Source organism: Leucopleurus acutus (genome assembly GCF_964270905.1).
Source record: "Leucopleurus acutus genome assembly, chromosome: 5".
Lineage (NCBI taxonomy): Eukaryota > Metazoa > Chordata > Mammalia > Artiodactyla > Delphinidae > Leucopleurus > Leucopleurus acutus.
In genome coordinates, this window is record NC_139147.1 from 5,096,283 (window position 1) to 5,114,886 (window position 18,604).

At 41.0% G+C, this 18,604-nt stretch overlaps 1 protein-coding gene across 2 annotated transcripts in view; it reads left to right on the forward strand.

Annotated features, from left to right (window-relative positions):
• The window catches only part of DSCAM (DS cell adhesion molecule), a gene marked incomplete at both ends in the record, with an annotated part of 750,196 nt that overhangs the window by 404,144 nt on the left and 327,448 nt on the right, over positions 1-18,604 (forward strand). For both annotated transcript variants that reach the window (XM_082839812.1, XM_082839811.1), the window contains one exon: positions 15,134-15,280. In XM_082839812.1, coding sequence (XP_082695938.1) covers positions 15,134-15,280 — 147 coding nt within the window. The remainder of the gene's footprint in view (positions 1-15,133; positions 15,281-18,604) is intronic.

Here is an 18,604-nt window from a genome sequence, read left to right on the forward strand (position 1 = left end):
CACCCTGAACTTGTTACTGCTGACAACATGGAAAGGGACTCTGCTGTTTAAGGCTCTGAGGCTGATACTGACAGCAATACCCCATCAGCCCAAAGAGGCTCCCTGCCCCAGGCTGTGAATAATTTTACTCTCTTTTTTTATACTTAGAATTATTTCATTACTTAGATTCAAGTTCATTTTTCTGATGAAGATTTATCAATCTTTTAAATGCATATTATGTTTTTGAAGGAAAGACAAAGCTGCAGTTAGGAGGAAGAGGCATTGCAAAACCAGCAGCCTGCACTCTAACCCAATCTTCAGCAGTCTCATGAACACCAGTAACCCAGCCAGAACAGTGACTGAGGTGTGCCAAACCAGGCTGTCAAGAAGTGCATAGCACTGCAAAGGATCCAGGAAAACTGAAAACACAAAACATCTTACCCCAATAATTACGTATCTAGGTAGACACGTTAGTGAGACTCTCACACGTGTGCTGAGGAAAACTTGTCAAAGTTTGGGAAAACTTTTTTGGTAATGGTGGACTATTGACGTCAATCTTAAAGTCCATCAGTAATGGAATGAATGGATTCATTCCTTCATTTGACAGATATTTAATGAATAACTGCTATGTACGTGTCTTGCACTGTTCTGGGTGCTAGGGATACAGCAATGAAAAAAAAAAATAAACGAGAAAAACTCATACCTTGATGAAGCACCATTGCAGTGGTTAGCCTGAGATATATTTACACAATATGACACTATATTTCCATTAGAAAGAATGGACTAGATTTCTCTATAGCAACATGGAGAGAGCTTAAGAACACGTATGTTAGGTGGGAAAAGCAAGTTTTTCCATAATAAATAGTAAGCCATTTATGTAAATTTGAAAAAACAAAGACAACACAGAACCATATGGATGCATATATGTGTGTGTGATAGAATAAAAACTGTAAACTGGGAATATATACACTTAATTCCTGGTAACAGTGGCTTGTTAGGAGCAAAAGGAGAGGGGACAAAGCAAAGAGAGGAATTTACCTTTCTCTGTAGAGTTCTTTCATTAAAATAAAAAATAACAGTGTTAACAACGATCAATTCGTTGGTGTGTTGGTTACACAGATCAATTAACAGATCGTTAATTCGTTGTGTGTTGGTTACACAGATTAGTATTTTATGTCTGTGTAAGTGGTTTATGCTTTTTCAATTAAATGAACTATGGAAGGAGGAGGAGGGACAGAGGAAGGAGAAGAGGACCAGTGAGGACGCGATGGAAGAAAATAAATCATTTTGAGGCCAGAACTTCCTCTAAAGGACTGGTTCCTGAGGAACCCGAGAGATCCCTGGTTGCAAGGCTGAGTGGATCCCCCCAGGATCTCCCTGCCTTGGGCTCCTGCTGCCGGGACGGCTGCCCCCGTCAGTCCTCTGTCTTGCTGTCCAGTTTGGGCGCCGTCTTTCACATCTTCCTGTTCTGTACTCCGCAGCATCCCCGACTCAGCCACCACTGCTTGACCTCTGCTTCTCTGGGGTTTACCTGTTGCCTCACAATCTGAAACTCATCTGTACTATCCTGGCAGCAACCCCTGACCTCCTGGGACCCCTGTTTTACCTTCAGGATTTCAGGGTGTCACACACACAGCCCCTCCACCGAGGACCTCTCCTCTGCTCCCCAGCTGCCCCGTGGCTCGCAGCCTGGCCTTCTGTGAGCCCAGATCTCTCTGTACCAACATAAAGAGATGGTGCAGCCAGTGACTTGCCAGCTTCTTGTCCCCTGGTCATGCTGAGCATTTTCATCGTTCGTTCCGTTATAACCACCCATGGCTACCCCTTTCTTCAAGGAACAAGGTGTGACTCACCTCTTCTTGGAAGCATCACAAATACAGTGTCTCAAACGGTGGTCATTCATGAACCACCTTTGGGATTTCTGCCATCACTGAATACCACCCACACTATCATCTATTTTGGTCCTTCACATGGCTCATGTTTTCTTAAAGCAATGTAATTATAAATTCTGGCCAGACGCAAGTGCCTTCCAAAGGCTCTAAGCCAGTGGCTTACTTTTCCTGTGTTATAAAGAAAAGAAAAAGGAGATCAGCAAGTGTTGGAGAGATGTCAAGATAAATTATTGCCACAAAAAAGTACTTAGAATCTTAGTGGAGGAGAGCTGGCTGCACGTAGCCGGTGGGCAGATAAATGGGACCCTCTGAGTCTTTCCCTTTGAAGGAATCAGAGGAATTGAGGAGACGTGTGCAGGGAACAAATTCTCTGGATGTGCTGTCATGGCATTTCTCTGGCGAATGTCATCAACCTGCTTACCAATAGCAATTCCTGCCCCACCCTAATCGATTATAGAGATATTATTTTTCAGTCTTTGTTGACCTCAACAAAGAGGTCATATCCAGCTGACACTATCTGTCCTGCTTTGTGTGGTTTGTACTTTTATTTTATGGTGTTTTTTTCCCCTGTAGCTAGAAATTAGCGTTTAGTGATGGAGTTACCTTCAACCCCATTACCAGCTCTGCATATCATGGGCAATTGCTATATGACTGTATTGATAACGTTTTGTCGCGAAAGATACTGCTAGACAATGGATTTCATGATCAGCGAGATCTGGGGAAGACTTTTAGGAAATGGAGATGCTCTTACAGCAGAAAGCTCTGGGATACGGAAGCTGGCGTGAGAATTTCTACCCTATCTCATTGGGTCAGGCCATTTAAAACCAAGAGGTTCTGAGATTGGGGTGACAACAGGGGCTGGATATAATAACATGACTTCTACCATGGGGTGGTTTTCTAAGTACATGCTTGCATACAGATTTGTGCTAATGACTCAGTAAACTCATCATAATCCCCTTAGACATCTTCATGTATCATCAGAAAACAGACATAATCCCAGACCTTCACATGATGTGGCTTGAAAAAGAAATCAGCTGCTTTGTCTGCCACTGTAGCTATAAATGCAGCCATGCCTGTGACCTCAGAGACTTGTCAGTCTGCGTGCTTGAAGGGAAGCCTTTAAGAATCTCAAGTATATAAGGACTGTTAGACTTGCTCGGACATGGGAAGCCTGGTCAAAAAATAAACAGACAGATCTTCAGTATGCTGAGCAGTGCTCTTCAAACATGTTTTACTCTGACTCGCCGTAAGAAATACAGAGTAAAAAAAATACATTTTATATCGAGATCCAGTATGCACGTACATATACATAAACAAGTACGTGCACATCTACGTATACAAACACACACACAATCCTGTATGGGCACGTAGGAACTAAAACAAAGCCTTCATAAAATACTGACCCCTACTATTTGCGATGCACACTGAATCGTTCTATCTTCTCTATTTTATTTTTTTTAAATAAAGTTACAGTCCATGAAATTGATTTCGCAATCCATTAATAGGTCACTACCCACCATGTGAAAAACCATTACCCCACAATATTTAAGTGGCCTCGAAGTAGTGTCTATTTTTATCCTTAAGACTTCCTGTGTTTCTACTTTCTTTCCTATAACCGTATGTCGTCTGTTTCAGGCAGACTAACTTTATGATTAATAGTCACTGTGTTTCACCAATAAGCCCAGGGTCTTCAATTCCATTTGGGTTCCTAACATGATAAACAGAAAAAGCGCACTCATTTGGGATTGATGTGCCGTGCTTTGCTCTTCCTTCTTTGTCTTTTTTCTGTTTGAACATGTTGCTTTTTCATCAGCACACAGCCTGGACTAGAAGAGATGGTCAACATGAAATACACAGTCCCTTCCAGCCTCAAAATCAGAAAGCTCTTGGGACAGGAAACAACGTTGATGCACCGCTTCTAAATATTAGTTAACCTGATGCAACCAGCAGGCGGAATGATGGCCTTTTCCTTATCTTCCCTACATCTATAAGGGGCCACTTTTAATCCTAGAAGTCCAAACTCTGTCACCCAGGGACACCAGTGCCACACCCAAGGCTTCTCCTTCCCAGCCAAGACTCTCTTCTCCAGCTATTCAACTCCTCCCCAGAACACGGGAGTCACTTTGACCCCGGCCCGTTTCTTCCTCCTGCAGCATCCAGGCCAGTTCTATGTCCTGTCAGCTCTATTTTCAAAATGCATCTTATTTCAGTTCCCTGAACATGCCATAGTTTTTCCCACCTCAGGACTTTTGCACATTCTCTTTCTCGGTCCTCAGCCCCCCTCTTGCCATCTACTGTGCCTCATTTGAAACGCACCCTGCACAGACCTCTCAGCCCCACTGTCTAAACAGCAATTCTCTATCTAGATTCAACCTTTTTGTCTTAATTCTCTCAAGAGCGCTTTTCACATTATGTAATTGTTTTTGTCTGTTTACTCATTTTGTCTGTCTCCCCAACTGAAATACTTGCTCCTAGAGGTCAGGGGCCAAAACTGTTTTGTTCATCTTATAAATGAATAAATACAACTCAAGTTTTTATAAGATCTTTGGCTCTTAAAAAAAAATCCTTACATAATTCCTTCAAAAAAAATCTATTCTTTCCCATGATTTATTCTTTTAAAGAAATAGGAATCTAATTAGAGGAAAGATTGATGACAGACTCGAATATCTGCTCGAGAGCACTGATCTGATCATTAACAGCCTAAGTGGGGTAATTAGGTATACAGTCGGATTGCAGCACGTAGGCTTAAATTAGAAGTGTGTAATTGAGCCTCATTTCACTGCAGGAGAATCTCACTGAGAGAATTTTATTTACATAAGACAAATGTCTTAGTGAGATTACTTTGGGAGAACTTAGACATATATCTGTCAGATCACTCCTTACTTACCAAGTCCAGCCCAGGGATGCTGGCTTACTCCTCACATCCCGTGTGTGGAGGGAACATCAATCTTTCCAGCCACGTGGGCTTCCAGGAGGCTCAAGGTCCAAGTTGGGGCTTCCCGATTTTCTTTTTTTTTTTTTTAACTTTTTATTTTATATTAGAGTATAGCTGACTAACAATGTTGTGTTAGTTTCAGGTGTACAGCAAAGTGATTCAGTTATACATATACATGTATCTATTCTCTTTCAAATTCTTTTTCCAATTAAGTTGTTAAAGAATATGGAGCAGAGTTCCCTGTGCTATATAGTAGGTCCTTGTTGGTTATCTATTTTAAATACAGAAGTGGGTACATGTCAATCCCAAACTCTCTGACTATCCCTCCCCCCAACCCTTCTCCCCTGGTAACCATAAATTCGTTCTGTAAGTCTGTGAGTCTGTTTCTGTTTTGTAACTAAGTTCATTTGTATCATTTTTTTAGATCCTGCATGTGAGTGATATCATGCAATATTTCTCTTTCTCTTGATACTTGATACTTTCATATCTTGATGTGTTGACACTTACATAAACATAGCAGACCCTAACAGTACGATGCCTTAGTGTACAGAGCCTGTTTTGGGGAAAAATTCAAAGTATGCATGTCATCAGGCATTTAATTCAGCACTTGCAGGGTGAGGGAAAACAGCAGGTAAGTTAGGCAAACCCGGGGATCACCTTGTCTTCGAAGATGTTGCCGTCACTTGGGGAAGGCTAACACATACATGACCAATTAGACTGAATGCAATTAGGTGTGAAGTCGTGTGTCACAGAGTAGTTCAGGAAGGTCAGGAGATCCTCTATATAGTGGAGTAGACTTTGGGGTTAGGCGTCTGGAGTGGGAGGGTTACAAAGACCAGGAAAAGTATGGAAAGCCTCCCCTGCTGCCTTTAAGCATGCGCATATGTGATCAGGCTGAAAACCAAACAAAACAGAAGACCATCTTTTGACACATTTACTCTCAACATAAATACTATCCTAGGTTTCTCTCCTTCCCCTCTGTCGTGATGCTCACATGAGTTTGGTCTACACCTGCTGCATCCTGTCTCTAAGCTCACCACCAACTGATACCTTCTTCAAAATAAATTTCAACTGCACAAGTAGGACACTAAGAGAGTCTTCTTTTAAGATGTTCAAGGACTTGATACTATGAAATAAAACATGTAAGTCCCCCCTTCCCTTCTCCTAATCCAGTCATGACCTCAGAAGTGAAGCAACTACAGTCAACATTTTGGTGGATATCTTTTCACTTACATACACAAATTTACTACCCCCCAACACAAACACACATTCATTGTCTTTTGTACATAACATTATATAATGTTCTGTAAGTACTCTATGTTATGTCTTGGAGATCTTTCCATGGATTATACATAGATTTACCTTACTGTCTTTTAAATGGATGCATAATATGGATGTACCCTCGTGCGTTAATCTATTTGCCCTTGATTGGCATTTAGGTTTGTTTTCCATTTTTCATTTTTTAAACAATGCTGCAGTGTACATGTTGGGTGTACACTGATGTGTGCCCATGTATGAGTGGCCCCTAGGATAGAGTCTTTGAAGAGGACGAGCTGGATCAGAATATATGCAATTCTTACATTTTAAGTGTGCTAGCAGATTGCCCACCAGAAAGCAAAAGCCCTCACCAGTTTGCACTCCGACCAGTGGGTGTTCATTTCCCCACACTCTTGTCAAGACTACGTATTATCAAATATTTTAATTTTTTCTAATTTCCTGGGTGAAACATAGCACCTTGTTTTAATCTGCACTGATTTGGTAAGGTTCTATGTAAATTCTGATCCTGAATCAGTGAAAATATAATTTCATTTGTGGAAAAATTGATGTTTTTACAATTTCACCTTGTCTAATCCTGGAATTTGATACACCTCCCCGCATTTACCCAGGTCTCCCCTTATCCTCTTTGGTAATGACTTGTCGTGCTCTTTAAGTTCATCTTCTAGAGTACTAGCTGTTCGTAGCTAGAGATTTAATATTTTTGCTGATCTAGCAAGGTAGATATTTTACCATTATGTTCTATTGAAGATTTACAGCTATTCTAAAGTGCTTTTCTCTAGCGGGAACTTACATAGACATTCTTATTTAATATCACAATATTTCCAGGAGGGTAATGTTGCCCCATTGTACAGATAAGGAAACTGAGGCTCTGTTAGGCTACATTTGTATTCTCAGTTATCCTGATAGGAAGACACAGAACTGAGATGTCTGCATTATCCTTTCCGGAAGTGCTCTCCTACCCCTGCCCACCACTCCATGCCCTCCTGGGTCTCCGTCCTCCTCTCTTGCTGTCTTTTGCTGACCTTCTTCCCTTACTTCCCTCCCCGGGGGCTCCTGGGCATCAGTTCCCATAAAGGGCTCCTCGACATGCCTAACTTGGTTCCCAGAGCTCTGTCTCCAACTCCGTTGTATCATCCATGCCAAGTCACCCAGCATGTCCAGGACTGAACTCCTGTCTTCCCTGAGAAAGAGACAGCCTCACCCAACTTCTCTACTCCGTCCCTGCTACCGCAGTCCCGTCAGTCCTCAGACTCAGCACTTGCTGTGATCATCTCCCCAACCAAGTTCTGTTGATCCTTTGTTTAAATACATTTCTGTGCAAGTCACTTCTGTTCCCCTACAGCTGTTCCTGCACTCAGCCCAGGCCTTCCTGCTTATGCTCCGGCCGTGACCAGGTCAGGGCGTGCAGTGGGTGGGGGTGTGACCTCCCAGCCCCATCATCAGGGTGTTGTGCTTGCTGGGATGCTTCTAATTCTGTGAGCACAGGCAGTCACTTCACCTTGGTCCTCACTTTTCTCATCTGTAAAAATGGGACTAATAACAGTACCTGCCTTCCTGGGTCATTGCAAGAACTAAATGGGTCAAAACATATAACATTTAGTGCAACGGTGGCTCACTGAACACAGAAGACCTGCTGGCTCTGATTAGGGTTAGGATTCATAGCCAGATGTGTCTGTGTCCACATTTCCCCTTTCTTTAAGGACAGCCATTCCACAGGGTTAGGGCCCACCCTACTCCAGGATGACTCCTTCTTAACTAATGACATCTGCAGTGACCCTGTTTCCAAATAAGGTCACATTCTGACGTCCTGAGGGTTAGGACTCAACTGGTGAATTTTGGAGGGAACACAATTCAACCCATAACAACTGGTTAGATGTCTTACCTTAAGGGCCTACTCCTTTCTCTTTCGTATATGAGGCTTTCAGTGTAATTTTGTTAAACCATAATTTTTTGTCAGGCCACTCAATTGCTTGAGAAATATCTGTAGTTCCTTCATGCCTGCATCTAGTTATGGCCTGGCACCCACCCATCACATCACAGAAGAGACGCAACTCAGAACCACTGGAATGAGTTGAATTCCATTCCAATCTACATCTGAATTAAGATGTATAGCTAACTTTAAAGTTATCATAGATTATATATGTACGTATATATGTATTATATATATATTTTTTCTTCTATTTCTACTTGTTTTAGTTAATGCTAATTTAACTTTCAAAATAAAGAAATATAAGCTATTCATACAGAGGCTCATCTCATTTCTAGCACTATATACTTAGAACTTGGATTTTATACTTGTGTTTCTCTCAGAAACTGATATGAAGACTGCTCCGGAGAAAGCTCTGTTTCGTTACACAGCATAGATGTCAATTGCAGGTGGCAGGCACAGCTGATAGAAGTTTCATTGTGTTGTGCTACCATTTGGCATCTTATTAGAAGAACCATCTGTTCTTTTAATTACTATTAACTCAGTTGGGATTGCAATAGCAAAAAAAAACCCTAAGATATATTTCTGACTAAATGAAAAATCAAACATGCTTTTAAAATCTTCCTGAAAATAATATTGTCTCTATTGAAGATCTAACAGCCTGGCTGTACAGGAAAAAGCCAGAGAGCATTATGAAAGAATAATTAACATCCAAATCTGCAAATATGCTCATTTTCATATAAGAATACATTACAGTCATTCCTAGGGGGGGAAATACTCTTTCTATGTATTATACATAAGGAAGTTTCATGTTGAAATCTAAAAAGAGGAATTTTAGCTTTCTTTCTTTTTACCCAGACTTAAGAAGAGACATTTTGTATATAAATAATGATAGATGGCTTTCATCCACCCATCTCTTGAACAAATATTTTCAGGAAGCACAGCCAAGCACTGCTCTGTGTTATGGAGATGACAGAGTGGGTCTGGACAATTCAAGTTTCTGCTGTTCTGGTTGGAGAATAGAAATGTTAAAGCAATCTCCAACACACCTGAGATGACTCCACATAGACATAATACAGTCAAGTGCTCTGAGCATGACCGTGGATGTGGTTCATGTTGACATTGCTGGAAAGTGGCTTTAGGAACTGAGGCCAGAATGAAGGGAAGGAGCCAGCCAGGTAGAGGTCTGGGCTCAGGGCCCTTCAGGTGGAGCAATTAGGAGAAGAGCAGTGTGGCTGGGACAGAGGGGAAGAGGGAGAGAGTGCATGAATGATAGGGCCAGACCTAGACCTAAACCGTTGAGCTACCATGAATAGCTGGGTCTAGCGGGACTCCATCAAGACACGGGATGGTCTGTATGGAGGTTGGGTGGCAAATGGGCTGAAGGAGCAGGAGTGGAGACAGTTTGTTGAAAGACTGGGATCCTTAGGCCTTGGTGGTGTGCGGAGAGGGAAGTGTATCATTCAGGATGTATTTTAGAAATAGGAACAGAAGGTCATTCTGGTGGATGATGTATGAGGGGTGAAGAATGATTAATTTGGAAAACTTCAGAATGTGTATCTTACGTTCACATACTGGCAAACATGCCAGGGGATGTTATTATTCAAATAATATCATTATGATGATAGAGGAGGTCTCTGAGTTTCCATCTACTCCAGATCTATCTGTCTATCTACCTACCTATCATCTATCATCTTTCGATCTATCTACTCTTTATCTATCTATCTATCTATCTACCTATCATCTATCTATCTACTCTTTATCTATCTACCTATCTACCTATCATCTATCATCTTTCTATCTATCTACTCTTTATCTATCTACCTATGTACCTACCTATCATCTATCATCTTTCTATCTACTCTTTATCTATCTGTCTATCTACCTATCATCTATCTATCTACCTACCTATCATCTATCTATCTACTCTTTATCTATCTACCTATCATCTATCTATCTATCTACTCTTTATCTATCTACCTATCTATCTACCTACCTACCTATCATCTATCATCTTTCTATCTATCTACTCTTTATCTATCTATCTATCTATCTATCTATCTATCTAGTTTCTATCTAATCCCTTTCTACTGCAGAAAGGATTTCTGAAGACAGTGTCCGCATAGCCTCCTCCCCCAAGAGCACAGAAAGGGCATGTAAAGGCCCTCTCTGGGCCTCATTTATATCTTTCTACCCCTGTTAGTGCTCTGTTGTGTGACACTGGCCCAGAGAGGGTAGGGAAATATTTTGCCTGCAGTGACACAGCTCCAAGTGGCAGAATTCTGATGTCAAACTCACCATTGTCATTTCCACTTTGGTGCTTTTTCTAACACATGAGGTTGCTTCACATCAGGAAGCACATCCATGAAGAGTTAGAAGTGAGCCCCACTATGTAAGTGAACATGGGCTCAGGCAGGCCCGATGGCCTTGGGCAGTACTCGGTACACCTGTTGACCGGCTTTTCTTAGCAGGTCAGCTGAGTAACACACATGACATTTACTTCCAAAACTACCATTTTAATGCATGGCTATCTGTTAGAGGGCCTCTATGCATTAACCTCATCTCCAACAGTAGAGCAAAGAGGATGTGACTCATCCTCTCTTTTTCATAGATGAACAATCCAAAGGTTAAAGAGGTTGAATGTCTCATCGGGGGTCACACATAGTGGCATTGACGGGTTTGGAATTCATATCCATTGGATTCCCAAACTCAGATTTTTTTTTCTTCCACAATGAGGAATCTCTCCAGGTGGGTGAGCTTGTTACATCTGGTACTAGGGAAAGAGCTTTTAACTCGATACTTTATAAGAACAGGAAAAAAATAGCAGAGTAGATTGAGCAAGCAGGTTAATAAAGGGAACATATACAGCTAATTATTTGTATCAGAGTAATACACAAGGATGAGTACAGGTTTGGTGATAAATATCAATTTTTCCTCCCTCGGTAGTGGTGTTTCCCTTCATCCGGATGAAGATAAGCCTCTTCCCAGATTATAATCCAGCCTTTTCCCTCCCATCCTGTTTTCCTACCTGATGCCATGTCTCTAACCCTGAGACTCAAAGCTGTTTAGATTATAAGCTCCCTGAAGACGGAGGCTGTGTCTCATTCCTTTTCGGGTTCTCGGAGCCCAGGACAGTGAACTGATGCACCTCTCAGCTCTGGTTTCCTGTTCACCCAGAACACATGGTACCTCCTAGAATCAGCTCCCACATGCTCCCTTCAGGAGGACACACATGCCTGCTGTCTGCAGTTGACTACTCATAGTTTGGCAAAATGGATTTCTAGAACTGTTGCTATTTCTCTGCCTCTGACGCTGGTCAGAAACCCAAAAGGCATTGTGCCTGAGCCTCAGGACCTGCCATGCTCTGTGTGTTCACTGCTCAGCACCATGACAGGAGGAATGTGGCTGTAGGACTTCTACCCTGAGTGTTCTACAACATTCCGAATCATGCAGATGCCCCATTTTCTTTGGTAGTTTTATGTTTCTAGATAGAAATATCCCACTAGTCCCTGTGTTGAGCTTAGCCAGGCTGGCTGAACTGGTACCAAGCTGTGGGTTTACTTCAGTGGCATTAACATACCAGCTCATGTCGACAAACATTGGAGAACCACGCCAGCAGTCACTTGATACCCATTTACTCTTAGTTTATGCAAACTTCTAACAGCTTTGGTATGTCTAGTTTCTACCTCTCAGCATACCGAAGGCATCACATTGGGTGTGTGTCCACAGGGATACTGACAGCAGAGAGAAGTAACAGCTAATAGCCTGGTAGTAATGGAGGAAACAGATAAACTATTAAAGACAGAAGCAGGGGCTTGAATTCCTGGACCATTTAGTGCATGTTGAGAAGCCAAGGTAGCTTCCAAGACATCCCTCTAATAACTGAGCAGCATGGCTCAATAATCAACGCCCACAATGATGACCCTGAATCCAGAAATCACTCACTATTGTTAACTGACTGATTTGCAATGTGTTTAACATGACAAAATGTATCTACTGTATTTTAGTAATGTTTCCACCTAAAGTGCTGATAGTTTTCCAAGGGAAAGAAAGTTACCTATAGAATTTTGACTTTGCACAGTTGTATATTACCAGACACTTCTGAGTAGTAAAGGGTGTATGTGTATATGTCTGTGTGTGTGCGTGTGCATATGTGTGTGTGAGAGAGAGAAAGAGACAGTTTGGGTGTGTGTGCAGTTTATTGCTATTAATATTTTGTATTTTAATATTTGCCTATTTTAACAGAAGCACATTCTTCAATTTCATTTAAGGCTGTGAACCAATTTATTCCATATGATACAAAACCCTCTGGTGAAGTAAGACAGGAAGCGGGGTGCAGTGGCAAGCAAGAGGGTGGATGAGAAGCTTCCTTGTCCCTGTGAAGCCTGGCGTTCTAGCGGCTGTGCTGTCCCTCATTGTCCTGAGGGTTCCACGTGTCTCGGGAGTTCAGATTGAACCTTGGGTCTTCGCAACCCTGTCCTAATCAAAGGCTTCTATTCTTCGTCCTTATTTTAAATTTTAAAATACCGATCAGTTTGGGGATGTGTTTTAACGAGAAATAAAGGGTTAGACAGAGATGGTTCGAATTAGCCCAGGAATTCAGTCACCTCCTTCTCTCTTTCCTGTGAATATTTCAGAAAATGTTTCAGACAGGGTTCCTGTTTTTCTGAAACAACATGTCTTAAGAGAGTTTTATTTAGCATGCTAAGTGGGTAAAAAGAAGTCAGATATTCCAGGAGCAAAGTGAGTGATCAAATTAAATGTGCCTGGAGACCAGAGCCCTCTCAGGAATCAGTGGAGTAATGAGTGCAGGCTGCTGCTGCAACCCTGAGCATCTCTCAGAGCTCTGAGCAACCGTGCACATGATGCTTTTCCTTACATTGAGCCACTGCCGATGGCCTGTCAAGTCCAATGAAAAGAGACTGTGTTAGAGAGGTGACAGGAGTTAATGCAGTATCTTTTTCGTCCCTCTTTTCTGTCTATCACTCTGTACTTTAAAGGAACTGGTTATGAAAGCATTATGTAAGTATGCAAAATATACTGAAAGAAAAAAATGTTTCAATTATACACATTATATACTGGTAAGAAATGCTTGGCATGTGATGAAATATGACAAGTGGTATTTTTAGTTGCTTTTTTTAGGGGGAAGATAATGCAAAAATATCCAGAATATACACCATTTGCTTTTTCAGCTATTCTAATATTTAGCATATTTATAGCATGTTTTAAAATAAGTAACTAATGCAGTTGTTTAAAAAGTAAATTTATTACTTAAATATATTTTATCCTCCTTTAGTAGTTAGTTGGTGTTCTTTTGGAAAGCTTATGCTAGATCAGTAGTTGTTTTATGATTTTTTTCTTGTTCATGTCCATGGAATTGCTTTCATATTGCATAAGAAGTAATAAGCCATTTTTATTTTTTTTAAGATTTTTTTAAATTATTTTTATTTATTTAAAAATAAAATGTGTCGGGTCTCGTTGCTGTGTGCAGGCTTTCTCTAGTTGTGCCAAGCAGAGGCTACTCTTCCTTGTGATGCACGGGCTTCTCACTGTGGTGGCTTCTCTTGTCGTGGAGCACGGACTCCAGGCGTGTGGGCTTCAGTAGTTGCAGCATGCAGGCTCAGTAGTTGTAGCTCATGGGCTTAGTTGCTCTGCGGCATGTGGGATCTTCCTGGGCCAGGGCTCGAACCCCTATCCCCTGCATTGGCAGGTGGATTCTTAACCACTGTGCCACCAAGGAAGCTCATATTTAAAAAAAAAAATTTAACGTCTTTACTGGAGTATAGTTGCTTTACAATGTTGTGTTAGTTTCTGCTGTATAACAAAGTGAATCAGCTGTATGTATACATATATCCCCATGGCCCCTCCCTCTTGCGTCTCCCTCCCACCCTCCATATCCCACCCCTATGAATAAAATATAAGAAATAACCAAGAAACAACCAAGTGTTGGCTCAACTTGAATATTTGAGACCTAAAATTAATGAAGTCAAGACTCCTGGCAAATTCTGATTAAAATAAACCCAAGGCAGTTTCAAATGAACCTAAGGAAAACAGTTTAAAAGAAGGTGAATTTTTGGCATTTTAGTCCTTCCCCAAGGAGACGAAACCACATTATCTTTTAAGTAGAATTGCATCAGACACAGAAATATTCCATAGGAAAGACTCTAACAGTGGTAGAAAGCAGCTTGAGTCACTACCATGTAGGTGCAACAACTCACCTTGAGATTTACTCCTTAGCTTTTATTTGGTATATCATCAAATTATAATTGAACAGTGAAGAATTGTCTTTAGATATTTACATTTTCAAAGGAAAAATCATCTTTATTCTTCTTCAAGCAGCACTGATGCTTGATCTCTTAATGTTAGCCATTTCTGTACAAATAGAGTTGTAGAGGTGAAAATCACAGGTCATGGAGAACACATTTTGTCCTGTGCTGATACGAAGGAGGCACAGCTGGGTATGGCTTTTTTCTCCCTGAGGTGAAGATGTTATTGTCAATAATTTGAGTAGTAATTAGGAAATAGCAGTGTTCTCTGAAACACTGAATATAGGAGGAACTGACCTTTGTCTTAGAATATAGAGGTAAGTGTTGGTTATTATTGAGGAAATAGGACAGTCTTTCCTGGGAAGATTGTGGAATGTATTATTGCTCTATAGTCTAGCACTTTTGTGTGTTTATTGAAATATTTCAAACTGAGGCAAAAGTTTATATTTACATGAGGTAGAAATTTACAAAAGAAAGTTAATACTCCTTTAATTTGTCACATTCTAGAGAAAAGTGATGATCAAAGAAAATATGCTAAATTAGCTACATACTAGTTATATGCCTACTTTGTTACTGTTAAATAAATACATGACCTAAAAAATTAATTCATGAGAGTAGGCCTTACAAGTATATATTTACTGGGTAGCATACTTACTAAAACCTCTTCATTTAGGATAGTTGAAGAATTAATATATATCTCAGGCCCTTAAAGTAACACACACATACAAACACACACCTTTTATTTTCCTTCACATGAGTTTCCTTCAAGTGAAGAAAAACTATTCAATGACTCTGTTTATATGACTTCGTTGCTTCTGTTCTGTTTTAATGGGGTAATCATTTTCTTTGATTTCAGGATCTAGATTTCTCATCACATCCACGGGAGCCTTGTATATTAAAGATGTACAGAATGAAGATGGATTGTATAACTACCGCTGTATCACACGGCACAGATACACCGGGGAGACAAGGCAGAGTAACAGCGCTAGACTTTTTGTATCAGGTAAAAATTCATCAACACTGTATTTTGTATCTGTCTCTGTCTTCCTTTGTTAGTGCTCTGGGATGACTCAACCAAAATTGTGGAATTCATGAACGAAATGAAGCCTTCATTTTTTTTTCCCAAAAATATTTTAGCAATTTAAGGGTTTTTTTTTAATATAAATTTGTTTATTTATTTATTAGTTTTGGGTCTGTTGGGTCTTCGTTTCTGTGCAAGGGCTTTCTCTAGTTGCGGCGAGCGGGGGCCACTCTTCATCGTGGTGCGCGGGCCTCTCACTATCACGGCCTCTCTTGTTGCGGAGCACAGGCTCCAGACGCGCAGGCTCAGTAGTGTGGCTCTCGGTCCCAGTTGCTCCGCTGCATGTGGGATCCTCCCAGACCAGGGCTCGAACCCGTGTCCCCTGCATTGGCAGGCAGATTCTCAACCACTGCACCACGAGGGAAGCCCAGCAATTTAAGGTTTTTTAAACCAATACCAATACAGTACAATGCAAATATGGATATTTCAAGTGAAATAATTTCACCTTTTATAAAGCTCCAAATTCCTTTGACCCAATATGATTTCTGTTTTGCTGACAATGCCTCCTTGCCCTGTTATTTGCATGTTATGTCATTGGCAGTACCAACCAGCACCATGATGCCTCCTACCCTGCATAGATCTGGGGGAGCAGGGCGGGGTTCTATAGAACAGGGGTCCCCAGCCCCTGTTAGGAACTGGGCCGCACAGCAGGAGGTGAGCGGCGGGCAAGCGAGCGAAGCTTCATCTGTATTTACAGCCGCTCCCCATTGCTCACGTTATCACCTGAGCTCCGCCTCCTGTCTGCATTATGGTGAGTTGTATAATTATTTCATTATATATTATAATGGAATAATCATAGAAATAAAGTGCACCGTAAATGTAATGCACTTGAATCATCCCTAAACCATTCCCCCCACCCCTGCCGATCCGTGGAAAAAATTGTCTTCCATGAAACCAGTCCCTGGTGCCAACTTGTTCCCTGTATCATGTCTAACAATAGTGGGGAAATTATCCACGTCTAAAGTTAAAGAAATAATCACATTCTCTTAACTCCTTCCAGGATTATTCTTGAGTGAAGAAAACCCCAGAGCAAGTTTATTCCACTGTGATAAATATGTCCGTTTTGTGCCTTTTTTAATGGGATTTATGCTTTGAGAAAATATTGACCTTTTGAAGAATCTTTATAGTTGGCTTGCTATTGGCCCGTCTGTCAAACAAATCAGCAATCCATTCACACGGGGACGCATTAGCACTTCATGCAGCAGTTTAAAGCGTGAAATGACCATCTTGGTATTAAAAATCAAGTGCAAAATATCTGACCTTCGCCCTTATAGCTTTAGAGTGTAAAATCGATCCATGCAGAGAATATCTATTTTATTTGTCATGATGTTTTGTGCGGGAGACGTGACGGGAAGTTTTTAAACGTTGGGGTAATTGAAACAATGTCACCTGAACACCCACTTACTGCCCTTGATAATGTTCTATCTGGATTCCTCTTCCCCATTCACATCCTTAAAATAGCCAAAGCCCACCTGTCTTTTCAGGTGTAGAACAAACGTAAGTCATAATTCATTGATTTTTCCTCTGAACTTGAAAATACTTTTTTTTTTTACCTCTTCTTTTTCATGTCAATTGATACTTTATCCCTTGTATTATAGTTATATCTTGTTGCCTCTTTTAAGGGCAAGAATAATCATTACAGTAAAAATATGCTCACTTTTTTCAAAAATGTAGAGAAAACGAATTAGAAAATGAATGGCATCTGTCATCTATTCCATGGTAGCTTTAATGACAACACAATCATCTACATGTTCAGAATATCTTAGGAAAGGTTTGCATTGAACCTTTGCATTTGAACCAATGCAAACCTTGTTTGCATTGAAGAGGAACTTCTTTATGACAATATTGAGTTAAGAAAGGAGCAGTCTCTGGGGGTGGCATGGATCTGGGTATGAGATTGAGCTTAGCAAAAGAAGCAAATAAACATTTCTCCATCGAAAGAACGTGAATTAAGTGATGATAATCTGGGAGCCCATTTTTCTCTAAAGAGAAACCTAAAAAGAGAGAAAGCCTGAAAAGGTAACCTTGTTTACTCTACTCTAAATCAGTAAGTACTGATTTTCAAATTTAACTCTCAGAGTGGGAAAGGCAAATTTGCTTTTCTTAATCCCAAGGTTATTTATTTTTAATTTTTTTTAAGCATGTTTTGCTGATGTTTCAAAAATAGGCAGCAGGACTCATTAGCATTGGGTCACCATGGAAGTGATGAGCGTCCACGAGATCGCCTCATGAGCATTTGTGCAGATAAGTGAGGAACATCAGAGCAGAATCTAGTGAAGGAATACCATACACTCAGATGCCAGCAGAAGAGAGGGAATAAGACCAAACGTTTGGGGTTAAAGGTGGTATTTGCAAGAAGGGAGAAGTCAACAGAGTCACACATAATCAAAAGGCTCATAAGAGAGTCTGCTGCCTGTGGTTAATTATGCTTATGACTTTTGGGTCACAGACATTTTAATAAAGTAGTTGAGGGAGGAGATTGTCAGTGCTAGAAGATGAGAACATAGACACTGAGTGTGGATTATTGTTCTAGAGTTCTAAGCTTTGAAGGCAAAGAGAAATTAATTTTATTTTAAATTAGATTTAAATTCATTTAAAAATATACACATGGGGTTTGGATCATGGTGGGGGCATGTCAGTAACAAGGTTTTTAACGACTCCAAAATTCTCCTTAAGCTGAAACAGATGCAATAGGATGACAAAAGAAAAACATCAACAAAATTAGGTGATGGGGATTCCCCAGAAACTCTTAATTGTGGGGGGCTATGGACAAACTACTGACAACAATAGGACCAGCATAAGAAGAGCAGCAGTGTAACAAGAGGTGATGGATAGTGAAAAGGGAAGAGTTACTGGGATTACTATATAGTCACAGAACTGCAAAGTTGCCAGCAAATGCTCATCTCCAAAAAGCAGAGGATGGGAACTTCCCTGGTGGTGCAGTGGTTAAGAATCCGCCTGCCAATGCAGGGGACACAGGTTCGAGCCCTGGTCTAGGATGATCCCACATGCCGCGGAGCAACTAAATCCATGCGTCACAACTACTGAGCCTGCGCTCTAGAGCCCATGAGCCACAACTACTGAGCCCACGTGCCACAACTACTGAAGCCCACACACCTAGAGCCCATGCTCCTCAATAAGAGAAGCCACGGCAATGAGAAGCCCATGTACCACAATGAAGAGAAGCCCCCTCTCGCTGCAGCTAGAGAAAGCCTGTGCACAGCAACGAAGACCCAACACAGCCAA